This window comes from Gopherus evgoodei, chromosome 9, assembly GCF_007399415.2.
Source record: "Gopherus evgoodei ecotype Sinaloan lineage chromosome 9, rGopEvg1_v1.p, whole genome shotgun sequence".
NCBI lineage: Eukaryota > Metazoa > Chordata > Testudines > Testudinidae > Gopherus > Gopherus evgoodei.
The window spans coordinates 25,413,107-25,433,372 of NC_044330.1; the positions used below are offsets into that span (position 1 = coordinate 25,413,107).

The 20,266-nt window shown below is 42.5% G+C and overlaps 1 protein-coding gene across 1 annotated transcript in view; it reads right to left on the reverse strand.

Annotated features, from left to right (window-relative positions):
• GMPS (guanine monophosphate synthase) overlaps nt 1-16,545 on the reverse strand; it is a 67,453-nt gene extending 50,908 nt beyond the window's left edge. The window contains exons 1-2 of the mRNA XM_030574636.1: nt 16,402-16,545; nt 8,067-8,245 (exon numbers count right to left, since the gene is read on the reverse strand). Coding sequence (XP_030430496.1) covers nt 8,067-8,245; nt 16,402-16,428 — 206 coding nt within the window. The 5' untranslated portion in view covers nt 16,429-16,545. The remainder of the gene's footprint in view (nt 1-8,066; nt 8,246-16,401) is intronic.
• Between the last annotated feature and the right edge of the window lie 3,721 nt (nt 16,546-20,266).

Here is a 20,266-nt window from a genome sequence, read left to right on the forward strand (position 1 = left end):
ATAATGTTAAATCTGATGAACTTAAAAGCTGGCAGGGAGAGCCTAAAAATATATCAGTCAGGAAATTATTGCTTTTAAATCCCTCACACAGAATTACTTGCTCAATAAGCACCACATGTACAGAACTTTTTATAATACTTGAGGGAGAAAAAGAAACCGGGCCTGACAAAACTTTCAGCCTACTGAGGTCAAAACAATTAATTTCAGCCCGAAAAAACAGGAAAGAATCCTGTGGCACCTTATAGACTAACAGACGTTTTGGAGCATGAGCTTTCGTGGGTGAATACGCACTTCGTCGGATGCAAACAGGTATTCACCCACGAAAGTTCATGCTCCAAAACGTCTGTTAGTCTATAAGGTACCACAGGATTCTTTGCTGCTTTTACAGATCCAGACTAACACGGCTACCTCTCTGATACTAAAAAACAGGGTATACTCTGAATTTTTTTATTTTTCCTGTTGATAAAATTCTACTGAAGGATTGTTTTGTTTTGGTTTACATGAGGGTATTCAACCTGTGGCCACTTGTGTGTTAAACAGTAAATCTGCATTTGATTATGAACTGAAAATGTGCTCCCTGGGCTGTAAGTTTCAACTGAAGTGATTGAATAAGTTGTCACTACATGGAGGAGATAGGATCACTCCCATTCCAGCTGCCCTACCAGCTCCCCTGCAGCCCGTGATGTAGCTCTGGTGTGAGACTGGAGTTTTCCTTCCCATTTACAGCTACCTAGCAGCTCCTCTAAGCAGTTCTGGCTACTTCATTGCTAGCCTCCCAATGCTGGGCTGTGGGTGACACAGATAGAGCTGAAAAGCAGAAACATGCCTCAGTTAAAAGAGAAGTTGAGACTTCTGAACCATATACAGTTCCTTGATTCTCAGCTACAAGGCTGGGTAACTTCCACAGCTGGTTACACTGCCTAAGAGACCATATGCTACCTTGAGATAACCAGTTGGTTTCCACACCACCGACTCCCTCTCCCCACTTGAACCACCCCTATGCCAAGAGTTGGGGAAGGAGGTGCAGAAACCAAATACACTGACACTACACCCAATGGAGACTCCTCCCATGCAGAAGGAATCATAGGTATTCCTGCTCCCTATGTACCACCCTGAGGGCTGACTTTAGGCTGATTCCCCTGATTCCCGTGAATCGGGCCCCGCGCGGTAAGGCCCCAGAAGACAACTGCTGCCGAGGAAGGACCCTACGCTGAAGTGCTGCCAGAAACAACGGCAACTGAGTGAGCTGCCGCTGCTATTTTCGGTGGCAGCTCAATTGCTACCACTGTCTTCGGTGGCATTTCAGTGCCATCTCTATTGAATCAGGCCCCACACATCCTAAAGCTGGCCCTGACCACCATAGTGGTGAGAATGTAGCAGAGTGGAATCTGTCTCAAAACACTAACTGATCTGGAATTTTTTTGAAATAATCAGTTTGGTGCTTATGTTGAAGATGCTGGACACAACAGGTTTACCAAGCTAGAATTATTTTATTTGATTTTGTTGAAGTATTAAAAGCCTAGATCTTTTCCCTGGCAGATTCATCATCAAACCCAAATTTATGGCCACCATTTTTCCCTCACTTAACTCTTGACCATTCCCTAACAGCGACCAATTTCCTGGAATCTAAGGGCTTGTCTACATAAACTATCCCTGTATGGTATGAATTTAAAGTGCTGTAATTATACTAATCTACTGACCTGGGTGGACACTCTTAGGCTTGGTCTACACCACAAAGTTAGGTCAACATTAGCCGCCTGGCATCAAAGTTATTTGCATGTGGCTACCTTAAATTTGTCTCCCACTCATTGCGAGCGCCCCATTACAGCAATGGAGTAACACCACTTCACCAGTGTTGAGCCAGGATTTATGTACTGAGGTCGAAGCAGCGTGAGTATAAAAAATGTGTTACCTATGTCAACCCTAATAGTTCTCCAGCAATCCTTTAACACTGACCTCTCTGTTCATAATTGTGAATCCACTGCCAGAGGGTCAGGCAGACCAGAAGCCCAGGCAGACCAGAAGCCCTATCCCCCATTTTAAAACCCTGTACATTTTAAAAATGGCTTTTCCTGATTGTTCATCTTGGTGAGCACCCACTAGTAGCTCTCCATTGTTGTGACACTCTGGCCTAGAGTAGACAGGAAATATTGGATCTCCTGGGCCTGTGGAGAGAAGAGGCTGTGCAGGCACAGCTACGAACCAGCCGTAGAAAAGTGGACATCTAGGAGCAGATTGCACAGGGGATGTAGGAGAAGCCTGAGAGGAATCAGCAACAGTGTTTGTGAAAGTGAAGAAACTGCAGCAAGCACATCAGAAAGGCAGGGAGGACAACAGTCAATCTGGTGCCAAGCTGCAGATATGGGGCTTTTACAAATTGTACGCCATATTTGTCTTAAGATACACACACTCCACTACCCCGAAGACCACCACTTACACTGCCAAGGAGCCAAAGTCACAGGCCTCTGCCTTGAATAGCAAGGATGAGGGTGTGGTGGTGCAGGAGGGACATGCGACCAGGCAATCCAGGAAGCCAGGCCCTGTTTGAGACTTCACTGCAATTCAGTCAGTCAAGCACAGGCTAGCCTGATGCAGGAGAAATAACCCTGGGTAAGTGTCTAAATGTATTTACCAGTACAATGATGTTCTGATGGCACCCCCAACTTAGCACTACACAACTACTGACTTCTCATCAATTTACTTGTACTACAGAGATAGCGGTATGACAATGAGCGGCACAGTTGTTAATTGTTTTTCATTCCCCTGTAGAATTGGGCAGGGGAGGTCATACAGGGCATTTCGTTTATGTGCACAGGGATATCCCTTGAATCCCCCTGAAAGATCTTAATGAAACTTTTACAGACGTATTCTGCAATCCTCTCTCAAAGTTTTCAAAGGATGGCATCTTTATTTCTTCCTCCATGGTAGGACACTTTCCAATGCCAGTTCACAATTACAGCAGTGGTGCTTGCTGAAGTTAACAGACTACTAGTACATGGGCCCAGGCAGCTTCGGAATCCAGCAGCAGCTGTGCTCTCTGTGCCTTTGTTACTCTCAAGAGTATCAGCTAAAATTACCACTGCCTGTGGAAAATGGTGCCAGTGCCTTTGCCCTATATGCATTATTTCATGCAACCAATCCATTCCCTTCTCATTTTCCTCACCCCTAGCCAGAACTCTCATCATGGCTGATGCTGTGAGTAGAGTCGTGCATAAGCACTCTGAAGCAGAAGTGTCAATAAGCATGTCCTGTTTAAAACTTATGGAGAGCAAGGAACAGTTCTGAATCTTAACTTTTGTTTTCTGATATGACTATATTGACAGTGATACCTCTGTGTATTTTATCTGTAGCTTCTGTAGTTGCGGCCTTGAGAGTGTTCCCTCCCACATCTATGGAACGCCTGATCCAAATGAGGAGAAAGATAAAGACTTGAGACAATAGGTTCAATGAGGTCCTGCAAGCCAGGGCTGCATAAGACCGTGAGCAGTGAGGACCTGGAGGGTGAACACTGCACACAGCCTGGAGAAGGAAAGAGTGAGCAGGAGAAAGGCTCAAGAGTCCAGGCAAAAAAAGGAGAGGGAGATGCACCAGCACATAATGGGGCTTTTCCGGCAGGAAACACACATACTACGGACTCTTGTGGGTCTACAGGTTCAATAATCTTGGGCTTGCCTCTTCTTGTAGTCCATGGAGAACTCCACAGAGAACTTCCCTACACCCTACTCAACATTCCACAAGACATCAGAGGCTGCATCCCTTCCTCTACCACCCCTCACCGGTGGACATTAAGGACAACTACAGCTTCACATATGCAGACCTGAGAGAGCCACAGTTGCTCTATGTGTAGATAAAATGGACGTGAATTTTCTTTCCCCTTCTTAAACTCTCTTCCAAATGTATTACGTTTTTAATGTATTTGCTTTTAACTAGCACAGAATTTTTTTTGCGGTGTTTTCATTACTCAATAAAATGCTGTTATTTGGAAAACAATTAATCTTTATTAGTTCCAAACATATGCTGCAGAGTTCCCAACAGTACTGAAAGCATGCCCTTACTTATTATTGTACAACGTGATGCAACTCATAGGATTAATGAAAAAAAGCACAACGTAATAATAATAAATGAATAGCAAGCACCACAAAATTAATAGGTGCACTGTCAGTGTTAGATTCGTAGATGTACACCAAGCACCACACAATTCCTAACAGGACCCAAAACAGCAGGTCCTGGTAGAGCACAGTCCACCGCAATGCACTATTGTGGCTCACTGTTAAAGTGCTCTTTCAAAGCATCTGGGAGCTCCATGTTGAGCTCTTCTAATAGCGCTTGCATCTGGTTGTTCAAACTCAGCAGATGCTGCTCTACCTCCACACACTATCCCAGTGGCATCTTTTCCTCCTTTGCTTCACAGATATTATGCAGGACACAGCAGGCAGCTATAACCACTGGGATGTGCCCGCCTCCGCCTTCAATCTTGTGAGTAAACTTGCCAGAAATCCCATCAATCTACCAAAAGCACATTCAACCGTCATTTTTCCCCTGCTGAACTAGTAGCTGAATCTCTCCTTGGTGCTGTTGAGGTGGTCAGTGTATGGCTTCATGAGCCAGCGAGCAAGGGCTAGGCTGGGTCCTCCAGGATCACTTTTGGCATTTCAACATTGCCATTGGTAATATGCCAGTCAGGAAAGAAAGTTCCTGCTTACAGATGTCTCAACAATCCTATGTTCTTAAAGATGAGAGAGCCATGCACCTTCCCTGACCAGCCAACACTGATATTGGTGAAGCGTTCCCAGTGATCCACCAATGCTTACATAACTACAGAAAAGTAGCCCTTTCTGTTGAGGTACTCAGTGGCAAGGTGGTCTGGTGCCAAAATAGGGATATGTACGCTATTTACTGCCCCACTGCACAAATCCATCCATTTTGCCCTACACATAGCAGAGAGTTACAGTCTTGCATAGCAAGAGAGTATTATTGGTCCTCCCTACTTGCGTGACAACACCCCTCACAATGGATTTTCCAACTCCAAAATGACTTCTCACTAACTGGTAGCAATCCAGGTTTTCAACCTTCCACAGTGCAATCAACACTTGCTTTTCCACTGACAGTGCAGTTCTCATTCTGGTGTTCCTGTGCTTGAGGACTGGACTGAGCTCAGCACACATATTCCGGAATGTGGCTTATCCCAAAATTCTGCAGCCACTGCTCATCATCCCAAGCATGTATTACGGTATGATCTCACAAGTCACTGCTCGGTTCTCAGGCCCAGATGCAGCACTCCACCATCTGCAGCTGCTCTGTGAATGCCACCAACAACCTTGAATTAGTTCTCACTATGTCCTGCAGCAATTTGTCCTCCACAAAACCATCATGTTCCCCACTGATTCAGTTATTTTTGAGGCTTTGCAAACACTAGAGGATCTTGCATCCTGTGCTTGCAATGCTTATGACAACAGCACAGAGCTATGCAGGCGCCATGCATCTATCAGAGACAGCAGATGAGTAGTCCTGCACAGGTTCATGTGATTTTTAAAAAAGTGCAAAAATTATGGGATATAGATAACATGACATAGAAAAAGTTGCATGCTGGGAAGTGGACCCTTTGCTCCCAGTTAGCCCACGTGACTTGTTTCTGCTCCACCGTACATTCCCAATCCTTCCCAAAAGACCGTGTCTGGACAGTGGCAAGTTGTACACTGGGATACCAACTCAGGGCGCACTGCATTGTGCATCAACACACACACTCATGGTGAGCACATGCAGCACGGATGCAAGGAGCCATGTATTCACATGCACAAGCAATATACTAACTGCAGCAGCTTTATGCCGATGTAACTTGCAGCAGCCAAAGCTGGAGGTGTAGACATCCCCTTACTCCAATATAAGAAGCCTTTTTCTGAGTTAGCTTGTGTTGCTTATACCAAAATAGAAGTGTCCATGCAGGGAGTTATAGCCATATACCTATAATGGTATAACTTCCTATGTAGACAAGCCCAAAGACTGCTCCATCTTTCTATGATGTTCCCATCTGGGAATTCAAAGAACAGTGAAGCAAGTTTACTTACATCCCTATAGACCAATTGTTCCCACAACTGAGTTTTCCACTGCTGGAGAGTGGATATCTTGTTTTTAATAGTGGATGCATGGGATTTTTTTTTAAAAACGTGTCTAAGCAAGTTGTGCTAAACTCACTTAGGCAATTTTGAAAATGCAATCCAGTATCTTGCAAGCTAGATAAATCCCTTGTCATCTTGAAGATCAAATTTGCAAGTTTTGCTCTTCTCTCTTTTAAGATGTCCTATAGCCACAGAACAATTACAATTTAAGCAACAGCACTGAGACAAGCTTCTGCCTCTGACTTAGAGTCACAAACAAGTATATCTCTCCTCTGCAACAGGGGACCAATTTCAGAGGTGAGCACAGCACAACTTCTATGACCATTCAGTCCAGAGAATGTTAGCATGCAGCCAGATTATTTCTACCACAATTGATACTCGGTCATCTAGGAACTAGAGCGAAACCACCAACTAATTTAACAAATATCATTAGAAAGCCTGAAGTGGCTACTTTTAATCACTGCTAACATGGTCCAGATTTAAATGAACATCTGTAGAGGCAGAAAGCTTTGTATCCTGTTGCCAGTTACCCAAAACAACCAATAAACCTGACATCATAGTAGATCTTCCTCAGCCTTGGAACAGTGACCCTTTGAATGAAAGTGTTTTGCCAAGTTTTAAAAAATAATTATTTGCAGTTCCACAAACCTGGTAGCTGACAACACAATTATTCTATCTCATGACAGAGGTTCTGAAGAGACTTCAGTTTCTGTGTTGGAAGGAGAACCTCTTTCTTTAAGATAAGAAGCACAATACCTGTGCACCTCCATGGACTGCTCACACAGTTCAATGCAGGACTGAGACCCTAGATAGTTTTAAGATACCACACTGGAAACAACATAACATTTTATTTAAGTTAATTTAATGAACAAAAAGTTTTTTAAAATAGATTTTAATAGGTGTCCACTTTTCAAAGATTTGATTATGTGGTCTTAAAACAAGATACTGCAGTTACAAGTATTTTCCAGCTGCAATTCTAAAAGGGAAAGAGTTGAGTACACAGAGTGTATCTTCTATATTAGATATGCAATAGTGCAGTTATGTCTGCTATAGTATGCCATCTGTGTTTTCTAAAGAAATGTAGTGAATTCAGATTTTTACAGACTCATTAAGTTATACAGGCATTCTACTAGACCAAAAACAATCATTGGCTAGAGAAAAGCAATTCAACGAAGCAATTTCTGTTGCGTGCTACTTCCATAACAATAGTGTGATGTGTATGTGCTGCATTCTTGGGATTTTTACTGGACTGGCATTATGGTACAACAATACTAGATACTCAAGTGATTTGTATAAATCTGTAAGACGGGGATAACAATTTTTTCCTTAAGAGAAAAGGACATACATCTGTAACCTCTTTTTTAAAAGCTAAAACAAATGTGTAAAGCATTAAGCAAACTGGCAAAAAAAAATTTAAATAAGCACTATCAGATAATATTTTACTCACCTCCCAGAAAGAGTCTGGCATGATATAGCATACCGTTTCCAATTTATATAATTCTTTGATAGAACTACAGATATTTAAGTGTTATGTAATTTTCTGTAAAAGGAATGATGCAAGATTTCTTATTTACTATCACTAATATTACTTAAAAAAGCCAAATGTATTTTCCTGTTGAATGGCTATCCAAAGGTTAATATTAGACTTATCACATATATTTTACATACAAAAAAGTTACCCCCTTAAAAGACTTACATAACAACAGAAAATGACCTTAGGAAATCAGTATTTTTTAACAAAATTAAACCAAATGTCAGAATATCTAGTATATGAAAGCAATAGGCAAGTCTTTGTGCTAGTTTCCCCAATGAAACTCATGTGACCCTGTTAAATTAAAGATAACATAAGCAGTGTTATCACCACAGTGAATAAACTAATTTTGCTGCTGAGATCAGAGATTCCTTAGCATTTAAATTAAAAACAAACAAACAAAGTAAAAAAGAGCCTACCGGAATCCTTGCTCCTTGATTGCAAAGGCTGGAGTCTCCAAAGGAAAGATCTCAGATTGGACAAACAATTCTCGTATTCGACGATCTATGACTTTTCCATACTGAGCTCCAGCATCGAGTATTACCACTGCCCCCTCATAGTGATATTGGCCATCCTGAACATCTCCAGCATTCTCCAGCTGCAAACATTATTGACATAAGCACTTACTTTATCAAAACAGTTAGACTATTAGCGCAGAATCAGGACAACAAATCAAAGCAAGTCTCCTCAAAAAGAACACTGATTGGAAAGTTAATTATTAAGGGCATAAATTCAGTCCCCAGGTGTGGAAAGTTCCTTAAACAAATTCTTTAAGATGTAAAATATAACATTTACATTACATTAAAAAGGAAAAACATTTTAATGAAAAAGTCTTATTATAGACTATATACAGCAATACATGAAATAGCGGGATATAGGCAACCTTAACACCACATGGCAACCCATGTGTCCCATTTGCATGGATGACAATTTTATCAGCCATTTTCTCCCCACCCACATCTGCTTACTCACCAGGGCAAACCCTGGGGAAGAAAGGACACTTCTACCATTTCTTTCCACTTACAAAGTGGTGCACATGACCTACCCACCAATACCATCATTCCAGCTTTTGGAGCAGTGGCATTTCAGAGAACATCAAAATAGTGTTTCATAAAAAGCCTAAAACAGAATATGGTCATTTTAAAAGTGAATTGAGCCCTATTAAAGAGGTACTGAACTGACAGCCCTAGAGACTGAAAGGATACCCCAAAGTCAGTAGCAATACAAGTTTTTCCATACCATCCCATTATGTATTCTCAACGCTGACTAGAAGTGACCAGCTATAGAAGGTGAAATGTGTAGTTCACATTCTATGCTTATTCAGTCTGATCTATCTGCTAAGCTTGCCAGATGTCACAATTCTAAAGTTGCCATTTTGATGCAACTTTACAAACAGTTTTGTTTCAGGGGTAGTTTTTTTTGACATTTTAATTACATGTAGCTTAAGAAACCTGTTCCTTGTTGATTTTAGATTGGGAGAAGGAAGAACTGAAGCCTTTCAGTGTATTGCTCAGGCAGACATTACCCAAAACTTCATTCAGATAGCAACCCTCCTTAACATTTTATGTTTTCATGTAAGTGCAAGGTTATACTATTGTAAAGTAATTATAAGATGAACCAATTACATAAATTGTAGCTGCAGAGTCATTCTGGGGAAAAAAACAGTAGAAGCTCAGACTTACGAACATCAGAGTTACGAACTGGCCAATCAATAAACACCTCAGGCACCAGAATCCAAAAAAAGCAAATATGTACAGTATTGTGTTAAACTTAAACTACTAAAAAATATAAAGGGAAAGTTTTAAAAAGATTTGACAAGGTAAGGAAAGTGTTTCTGTGCTTGTTTCATTTAAATTAAGATGGTTAAAAGCAGCATTTTTCTTTTGCATAGTAAAATTTCAAAGCTGTACTAAGCCAATGTTCAGCTGTAAACTTTCGAAAGAACCACCATAATGTTTTGTTCATAGTTACAAACATTTCAGAGCATGAACAACATCCATTCCCAAGGTGTTTGTAACTCTGAGGTTCTACTGTACTTTGTGTATTGGGACCCTCGCAATTCAGGATTATAACTGCAGTACAGTGACCTTTCCCACATAATGGTTTGATATACAGAGCATCCAACACGTATTACCAATACTACCTATTTATTACTGATATAATTTTTATTGATAATTAAGCAGAAGTGGCTTGTCAAGTGCAAGAGAGCTAAGCTACTTTGTTTCAAAGGCCTGCAACAAACCTCAGAGAGAGAAATGGGCTCAAACACAGAGAAGGTATTAATATTATGTCTTCTGCCAGACATCAGCAGCCTCCAAATAACGGAGTCTGCCCTTCAGCTCTACAGTCAGTGCTTCCACTTTGGGTACCAAAAGTTCCTCTCCTTGGGATGGATTCCCCATGACTGAAGATTCTATCTACTGTATTTTCCTTGTACTGCTACTGTGAGGCAAGAATGTTCTTCAACTTCTATGACAACACAACATTCCAAAGACAATTGAGATAAACACTGAAGCATCTTTTACTTGTACTCTAGCTAGCCCTGAATTAGTTAAGAGCGGAAGATGCATGGGAAGGTTGTAAGGTGACCATGGCTCAAGAATCTAGAGCTGTAAACTTTGCTGGTGGTTGCTCGAATTCCCCTGTAAAGAGAGTAAGGAAAAGAAAAAAACTAAGACTTTCTATAGCCTATTTCAAGGTTGGAGTCTGTCACTTAATTTCTCTCATTAATAAGAACACCCGTGGAATTAAAGTGGTCACTGCATCTCTGATAAGAAGCAGCAGAGTCCTGTGGCATCTTATAGACTAACAGACATATTGGAGCATGAGCTTTCATGGGTAAATACCCACTTCATCGGATGCATGAGCTTTCATGGGTGAATAACCCACTTCGTCAGATGCATCTGACGAAGTGGGTATTCACCCATGAAAGCTCATGCTCCAAAACGTCTGTTAGTCTATAAAGTGCCACAGGACTCTTCGCTTTTACAGATCCAGACTAACATGGCTACCTCTCTGATACTGTGATAAGAAACAGCTAGTAAGATGGTTTCTTAGTCTTGGGCCAGATAACTAAAGTTACATTATGTGTACATACTGTAGTGAGGCCGAGTGGCCTCCCTCCAAGCGGGAGAGCAAGGGTCCACTACACTACCCTTGGTGGGTGAAGCCTAGCCCCACGGTGGTCAACTCCCTACACTGTGCAGGGCAGCTCCGGCTCTGAAGGAGGCGGCTACCTTACCAGCTCCCTTATAGACTGTTGCCTTGCTGGCTGCCTGAGCCCCAGCCAATCTAAAGCCAGCTTTGAGACAGGCTGTTTGCTGGCAGCCTGAGCCTCCTCAAGCTCAGGTCCAAATCAGCTCCATAGACTGTGATCGCCTTGCTGGTGGCCGGAGCCCCGCCCTGACCAGAGTCAACCCCCTTGTAGCCGGTGTTTAATTGCTAGCAGCTTGAGCCTCCTCAAGCCGAAGCTAAAGCCTGGCCATGACTGTCTGGTGCACAGTCCTATTGTGGGGCTGGGAACTAGAGGACCTGGGGGCCTTGCTCTACCTCGGGTGGAGACAAGGACCCTAGACTGTTCTGCAGCTTCGTGCCTTGGCCAGACAAGCCCAAAGGCAACCTGAACAAGTGGCCTCCCTCTGAGAGGGAGAGTGAGGGTCCATTACACATACACACACAAATATATACACATACACCAGAATTTCCTTTCTTTATTGCATTTATAACTTAAAACTGTGGGTTTGTTAAACTGATTAATGAAAAAGTAGGGTTTATTTGGGGGTTTTTGAAAACACTCTCCTATTCTGTGTGTTAGCTCATTAATAATCCAGCAGTAATGAAGTAGAAAGAAAAAGTCTAATATAACCACTCTGGAAAAATGCTACTGTAGTCTTTTAAAAGAATCAGAGAATCAACTCTTATTTCTGAGGTCAATGAAGAGCCAACTGCTAAGAGCCAGTGGCCCCACAATTCATCCTTTAACAATAACTGTCAAATTCCGAATAAGGTCAGATTGGGCCAACTATGACAATTACCCTCCTAAATCCTCAATTTAAACACCAGTACTATTTTAACTTCTTTTGACAGGACACACAAATTACAAGAGAAAGAGGTTATTAAGAGTTCATACACCAACATACAGTGCAACAGAAAACGCTGAAGACAACAGCTGTTGCTAGAAGATAGATCTCTCCTAAACTCCATGAGTTCTCAAAGATAATTACTAATGGCTTGGAGATCTCTTCAGTCAGTTCCTTAAATATTCTAGGATGTATTTATCAGACCCTGTTGACTTGAAGATGGCTAACCTGACTAAGTAATTCTTGATTTGTTCTTTCCCTATTTTAGCCTTAGATCCTACACCATTTACACTGATGTTCACTATATTAGTCATCCAATCACTGCTAACCTTTTTTGTGAAACCTGAAACAAAAAAGGCATTTATTTAACACTGGCCATTGCTGCATTTTCTGTTATTGTCTTTCCCTCCTCATTGAATAATGGGCCTACCCTGTCCTTGGTGTTCCTCTTACTTCGAATGTATTTATAAGATGTTTTCTTGTTACTCTCTATGTTCCTAGCTAGTTTAATCCTGTTTTTTTGCCTTGGTCTTTTCAATTCTGTCCCTACATGCTTCTGGGGGTTTTTTTTATATTCATCCTTTGTCGTGTGACCTATTTCCCACTTTTTGTATGACTCTTTTTGAGTTTCAGGTTGTTGAAGATCTCCTGCTTAAGCCAGTGGTCTCTTACCATACTTCCTATTTTCCCCATGTGTTGGGATAGTTTGTTCTTGTGCCCTTACTAATGTCTCTTTAAAATCTACATTCTTAAATATGTTCCTGTAGTATTTCCATTTAATATATATTCAACAAAAAGAAACGCAGCTTTAGGCCCTTGACAGGTAATTCTGAATTCATTAAGCAACAGCACATTAGGTCTAATGGGGTGCAAATCCAAGTTAGTCTAACTCATATATTAATCCTAAATATGGCACCATGACAGCAATGGGACTGCATGTGTGTTTAAGTTAGGATAGAATCTTATTCATTGATTTACAGCTTGGCTAAAAATAAGAGCTCTCAAATACAAATTTGATAAAGGAAGCTTTAGTTAATAAAACAGAAGGTGTTGTAACTTTTACTCAGAACAGAAAAGCATAGGGAGGGTGAAGAGGTATTACAGAGCAAAAATACAGCAAGGCCTTTTCATCTCTCTTGGGATATTAAATATTTCTATTCAACTAATTTAAGTCACAAGAGTTCACATTAAATACCATTTCATATGTGAAAAATGCCCAGTTATCTGTGACTATCAGCCAAATAAGCCCATTGCACTAATACAAAAATAGTCATCTTATCACTTGAATTTGCTGGCAGTTTCACAGAGAAAAATCTAAGAATTCTGAATCTTAAGGCATTTAAAAGTTGAAATTCAAAATCAATATATTGTAATTACATTATCATCGGTTACAGTCCTGTGAAGTTTGATCTCCCTATCCAAACTGCCTTATATTAACTCTCTTGGCAGCCCTGAAACATTCTTTGTTCTATTACATTTTTAAAAATTGACCACAATATTAATTAAACAAGCCTTGCAAAAAACATGAATTGCTACTTAAGTACATAAATATATCTAAAGATAAATTACAAATGTCTTATTCATCAACTTCTCTTAATTTCTGAATACTGTTCTAAAACCATAAATATACAACCACCCCCAACAGTGTTAAAAGTGTGTAATGTTGCAGAGACATTTTATACATACACAGTACATTGCAAGACTTCTATTAAACCAGTTTGTGCAGCACTCAAGAACAAATCTGATTTTCTGAGTAGCTCGGACCAAAGAATTCATATTTGAATGCCTAAACTTTGACACATGAATTTGTATTCAGGTGCATAAATAAGTTGCCTGACTAATCACAGGTGCTAACACCTACAACTCCCATTGAAATCAGGGGCTTAAACAAGCCAAAACTGAGTTTTGGACGATCTTTTTCAAGCTAGTGTAGGTTTTATTTTGGTTAAGAAAGCTATAAAAATGTATTTGGATTTTTACAAAGTACAATTAGAAGAGCAATGATCCAATGTTTTTGTCACCATTTAAAATCTTTTAAAAATATACATAAACAAAACAAACCCATCAGTTACCCCAGATCAAATCAAATAACCCAGCAACAACATTAATACAACAAATTAATCAACCTCACACTTACCTCCCCAGACCCAGGCCACCATTACCTAATCCCATGCTATAGTCATTTCCTCACAAACAAGGGTTAAAAGGTGGGCCTTGCATAGGGTGACCAGATATCCTATTTTGGCTGGGACAGGCCTTAAAAAAGGCCTCTTTGGCAAAACGGGGCATTTGTCTCATTTGCTCTTGCCAAATGATCATCAGCCAGCAAGAGCAAACTGGACAAATGCCCAGTTTTGCCAAAAAAACTGGGGTGTGACCCCTAGTGGTGGAATAGAGGAATGTGTGGGGGAGGGGAGCATGGCAATGCCTTTTGGAGCTGTCTACAGCTGAAATTTTTGCTGCTTTATCTATACTGGTATAAAGTGGCAAAAATACTCAAACCTAGCATGGACACAGTTACACCATAGCTTATTCTGGTTTGGAAACTAAAATAAATGTCCCAGTATAAAGTACCTTTATAATGGTGTACCTGTGTCAGCAAAAAACTCACACCCTAACAAATACAGTTATACCCATAGAACGTAAGTATATAAATGTGAATCCATTAATACAGTAAAAATCAAGTAAAATGCATTTTGACTTAAGCTCTCTTATGTATATTACTTGAGTACATTAATTACTGTCTGTAGCACGCTAAACTGAATATTATTTATTGCCGAAGTGTGGTCCTGAATCATTAGAAAAGGCATTCCAATCATGAGACTCACACTCTCACCCCATTACTGCAAATACATAAGCCCTGATCTCCAAAGAAGTCAACAGGGCCTGTACAGGCATCTCTTACATGGATCTGGCTGCAGGACTGGGACAAAAATTTTTAAAGCATTATGGGATTCCTCAGGATAAAAGTCACTATATAAATAAATAATATTAACAGAACTGTCTTGTTTTCTAGTTAAGACAAAATAAAATTAAAGGATCAAAAAGAAGAAATAAGGTAACTTAAAATATATAGTGCTTGTGATAGCTCTAAAACACTTGGGGGAAAGAGTAAGCTAGTTGAAGGAGTTTAAAAATAAACTAGTTCAAAATAAAAAATGGTAAATTTGAAGTAAAGTGCCTCTGAACTGGAACTGAGCTATAATGAAGTCATTGTGAATCTCCTGCCCTATACATCCTCAAGGCCTATGAGTAATAAAAACAGCAGAGGAGCCAGGCACATGCAGCTCTTTACAGGCAGAGGTTTGCGGCAGTACTGTACAGAGGGCTCACAAGATCTGATAATTCCAAATTCCTTCATAAAGATCATGGGCTATGAAATATCAGACACTTCCCCTCCCCATTAAGCCCCATGGATCACATACCATCCACTATATTCAATGTTTTCTGCTTTATTTCATAGATTTGTAGAGTTAAAGGCCAGAAGGGTCCAAGCATTTAATCTGGCCTTCCACATGCCACTAAAATGCAACCATAGATACCCCTGTCCACAATCCAACAACATGTGCCTGACTAAAGCATAAATGCACTGCAAATGTAGGTTGGGCACCATCTACAAAAACTAGGAGAGCAAAAGGTTCCCTTCCCCCAGGAGCTAGTAGGAGTATTATTCAGTCTACTTGCTGTGCAAAGGGAACCCGAGCTTTTGGCTCAGAAAACTGAAAAAGAAAAAAAAAAAAAAGACTTTTGTCCCCACTATGGGATTATCATTTGTACAAAGCTACTGAGCAGGTACTGGGAAGGTTGGAGATGGGGAAACCTGTGCTCTTTTCTCCGTGGAGGATGGAGAAAGGAAAAGACCAGGATACTTGGGTGCCATGCCCTATGCAGCAATGGGGACCCAGGCCTCAAGCCAGCAATACGGGGAAAGCACTGGAGGAAAGTGTGCTGTTTCCCCCATCCACTGAGTGGGACACCCAGACTCCACCACACTCAGGCGGTGTGTGGGTGTGCAGCTGGCACCTTTACTGTTCTCACCCCAAATCCCTGGGCTGGGCTGGCCAGGGGAAAGGCTCCACGGCTGCCCACTTGCGCGGCTTCCCCCAACCTACAACTAACACACCGGGGGCGCCAGTGTTTCTCCTCCCCTTTACCCCCGCCCTCATGGGGCACCTGTGGGGGCAAGCGGCAGCAGCGATAATGCAAAGCCCCGGCCGGGGAGCACATGGACGCTGCACAGGGAGGCCACAGCCAAATGTCCCCTCCGTTGCCCCCCTTCCCGCAGCGGTGCCGCTGCCTGCGCTCGGGGTTGCGAGCACCAGGCACGATGCCCCATCCCCCGCTGCCTGTAACATGTGCCCCGGGCGGCGCTTCCTCCCGCTGCAGGGAGGCCGGTCGGGGACTCACATCAGGGCGCCAGCGAGCTCCCCGCGCAGGGGGCGGTCTCGCCGCGGGCGATCCTGGGCGGGAGAGGAGAAAGAGGGAGCCCGAGGACGGGCCTGGGCGCGGGGTCCCGGCTCCCACCACCCGAGCGCACAAAGCGCCCGGGAGGAGGCAGGCAGGCAGGCCCGGCGCGGGGAGTGTCCTGGGGCGAGCGGCCGCGCGGCCCGGGCTGTCTGGGGAAGGGGGCAGCGCGCGCGCTCGCTGGCTCCGGGGCTCCCGCCGCGGCACTGACCTTGGCGTCTCCATTGCACAGAGCCATGGAGCCGGCTGGGGACTGGCCGCACGGCCGGGGACGAGGAGAGGGCGCCCGGAGCAGGGGGAGGCTTCCGAGGAGCCGCCGCCGAGATGAGCTAATCCTGCCCGTGTGCGCCTCCGCTCCCCCTCTCCCGCCACTGGGAGGAGCCGGGCCCGGCGCCGCCCCGCTCCCTCCTCCTGCTGCCTCCGGAGGGGGCAGGCGAGGCAGCCCGTTCAGCTCCTGCGGCTCGGGGGGGACTGGAGGGGAGAAGCGCGGGGTCCCTGGTTCGGCCTAACGGCTGCAGGGGGACGTTAACGGCTGGTTTGGGTTTAGCGGAACGACGGGCTGGCCGCGAGCGGCCTGTGGCGTGGGCACAGCGCGGCTCCCAGCCTCGCGGCGTTCCCGCTAGCTCGGGTCCTCGGAAGCGCCGCCCTGGCACCGCAGCCCCTCAGCCCTCGTCCCCCGTTTCCCTTGGCCCTTCCTCCTCCAGCCCGCCTGCCTTTCTAGCAGTGCGGCTCTAGCTTTTTTGCCGCCCCAAGCACGGCCGGCTCAGGCTGCCTTTGGCCGCGCGCCTGCGGGAGGTCCCCGGTCCCGAACTGCCGCGGAATGCGCGGGCCGGCAGACCTCCCGCAGGCAAGCCGCCCTCGCAGGGACCAGGCAGCCCCCCGGCTTGCCGCCCTAGGCCTCATTGCAGAGGTTTCCCTTGCCTCTGAGTGTGGCCCCACCATCTGGGCTGACTGGCTTCATGAAACCCTCGCCTGACCTGTAACTCAGCCCCTCAGCGTCTGATGAACCCGGATGCATCTCGCTCCAAGTGCAAGTGATGGAGGCGCCATCTCACTCCAGACCCCTCTTGAAAGCTCAAGTAAAGGCGCAGGGGCCTCTGTGCCCCCAGCTTGGACAGACCTAACTTAACCAGAGGTGAGTTGCAAACCGAAGGAAACTGACCACTCTCTGGAGGCCTGTCTGCGCCGGCTTCCACGCACGGAACAGCTGCAGAGCTGAGCTTCCCTGCAAGCAGCCGGTAAATGCTCTGTTGTTGTGCTGTTGTTGCTGTATGACAACTAGATAACTTACAGGTAGGAAAGGGAAAAGAAGAGAGAATAACGAAACTGGAAACTGTTAGGTCCTGAGCGTGGCTTTTAATGGACTGTCTACAATTGTCTAGGCTGAGTGGAAGAGCTTGAGAGCCGCCAGGAAAAGAAACGATCAGTTAAAACACATGTAAAAAGAGAAAAGTGAGGGGACATAGAATAAATAAAACCTCTTGTCGTGTTTAAACATTTCAAAAGACACGTCAAATGTTAAGGATCTTCCCCCTGCAGTCAGCAATATATAATGCCAGTGTACCAAATTTCAAGGTGCAAAAAAATATAGAAACTAATGTTGTTAGTCAATTTAACAAGCATAAGTATTCTATTTAAATATAAATTAGTTGGTGTGATGATATCTGTGTGATAACTTGCATTTATCCTGGAACTTTGTGGGCTGAGTGTAGGTGAGAAATCAAAATACATTTCCCCTGCTGCTATTTCTAACATTCCAGAACTCTGAGTAACTTCCAAGAGCTGCTGTTTTCCTCCAAAATCAACCTATCACAAAAATATTACCTCCTTTTTCCTTGGAAATAAAAATTTCACTCACAGTTCATGGTAAAGGATGGGCAATATTCAGTCCTGCAATGCTGATAGCTGCCCAGTATGGAACAGAAGAGCTCTATATACTTTGAAAGCATGTCTCTTTCACTAACAGAAGTTGGTCCAATAAAATATATTCCTTCACCCATCTTGTGTGTCTAATATCCGGGGCCAGCCTGGCTATAACAACACTGCAAACAGGTATGTTTCACACATTCTAGAACATGTGGTCTGATACCTTTCAACCTACGAGTTCTAAAAGCAGAAACAGGGAGATTCTCAACTAAATCTCGCCAAAGAGTTTTTTTATGAAATGTTTTCTTTGTTGAAAAATGATTTTTTGGAAGTTGCATTATGTGCTAAAAATGGTCAGCATTGTGAAAAGGGTTTTTTGTGTGCAAAATTGCTTTTTGATATTTTTCAAAGGTTAATTTTTACAAATGTTTTGAAAAATATTTTTAAATAGTCATAAAAACTTAAAAACAAATGGATGGATCTATTTTAAACACTTTAAGATGAAAGGAACTTTGACTTTTTTGGGGGGTGGGGAGGAGGGAATAACTTTTAATTTTTCAGCCAGCTGTATTTTCAACTTTCCAGTGGATATGCAGTACTTCTTCTAGCCCATTCAGGAACCAAGGCCCCAATCCTACAAATACTTAGGCACAAATTAGCCCTCACTGACTCCAGTAGGACTACTCAGGGCAGGAAAATTGTGCATAGTCGAAGTTTTTGTAGAATCAGGACCTTATTGTGTAATAATAATAATAATTAATAATAGTAGAAAAACTACCTTAGGTTATTTATTTGCATTGTGGTAGTACTTAGGAGTCGCATTCGTGGTCCCAAGGCCCCCTTTTTGTAGATATAGTATGAACACTTTTTTGTGTAATGATAATATGCTGAATACGTAATACGTTATAAGGGTTTTATTGTCACTCATTTGGGATGACCTATATAACTCACCCTTTGCTTCACATCTTGTGAATACTATAGCCATCCCTAATTCTTGTAATGCTTTTATACCATAACATCTTATCCACTCCCTTTGCCTCCAGTATTATACATTAATGCTGCTGTTTCAGACATTTCAGACTAGGCGTAATAGGCTCATTGGCTTCAGCCGCACTACTCACAATGCGTGAAGTTAAGCACATGCCTTTCAGCATTGGGGCCCAGGTGTGGAGGCAAGAATTCTATTGTCCATGGACATCTAAGAAGTTCCTTAGACCACTATCATGTCTTATTGCTTAAGTAGTGCACTGACTAGCTGTTCATAAATTAAAATTTTTTTTCTATCTCAGGTTTTTCATGAAATTTACAGACTATTTGAGCTTTGCTGTCATAATTGATGATGCCATCAGAACCTCCCCAATGGAATTACATCAACATTGTGCATATTTGGGGTATATTGTTCCTTATATTAATAGTAGTCTGTTACTAATAACATTTGTAATTAGTATGCATTCTATAATTTATTTACTAGTAAATGAATACATACTAATTACAAAGCCTATTAATTATAGATCCTAGCATTGTATATGCTTTTGACTCTCTATTTCTAAATTTGCTAAATATTTTTATTTATTGATTTGATTCTTGAAAGGAACATATCTTTTGTTTGTTTGTTTTTTTGTCTGTTTACATGTTCGATGTCATATTCTGAATTCAGGCTGTTTGTATGCCCCAAAAAATGTGGTGAAAGAGAACTGTAGGATGCAACAATTGTATCTCAATTCTAGCTCCCCCCAAAAACTTTAAAGTCAATTTTCTCAAGCCCCGCGCATTGAGTTCTGAACCAGAGTTGTGGAACAAAAGGTATTTCCACACATTGCACAGACACTGCAACTTCTGTGCACACTCAGCAATGTGGGTTACTTATGTTCCTTGCACAACTAATCTACATGGACAACTGTGTGAGTACTCCTGGGCTGCTCAAAGCTATGATAGAAATTTAATACAGGCAGTGTTGCCAGTTCACACAATTTTATCATCTGTCTTCTGGTAGTTGGTGCCATTCTAAACTCTCCAGCTTCTGGAATAATTTGATTACATGAGAATCTCAGCATTCAATTAAAATAAATAAATACAAATCTAGCCCTCATAATTGTGAAGAATAGTTTGAAAACATGATCTATAGAGAAAAATATAAAGAATCCAAAAATATTGTTTTAAATCTAATGATTTTAAAGCCAATAGTTACATTTGACTCTGGCTTATGATTT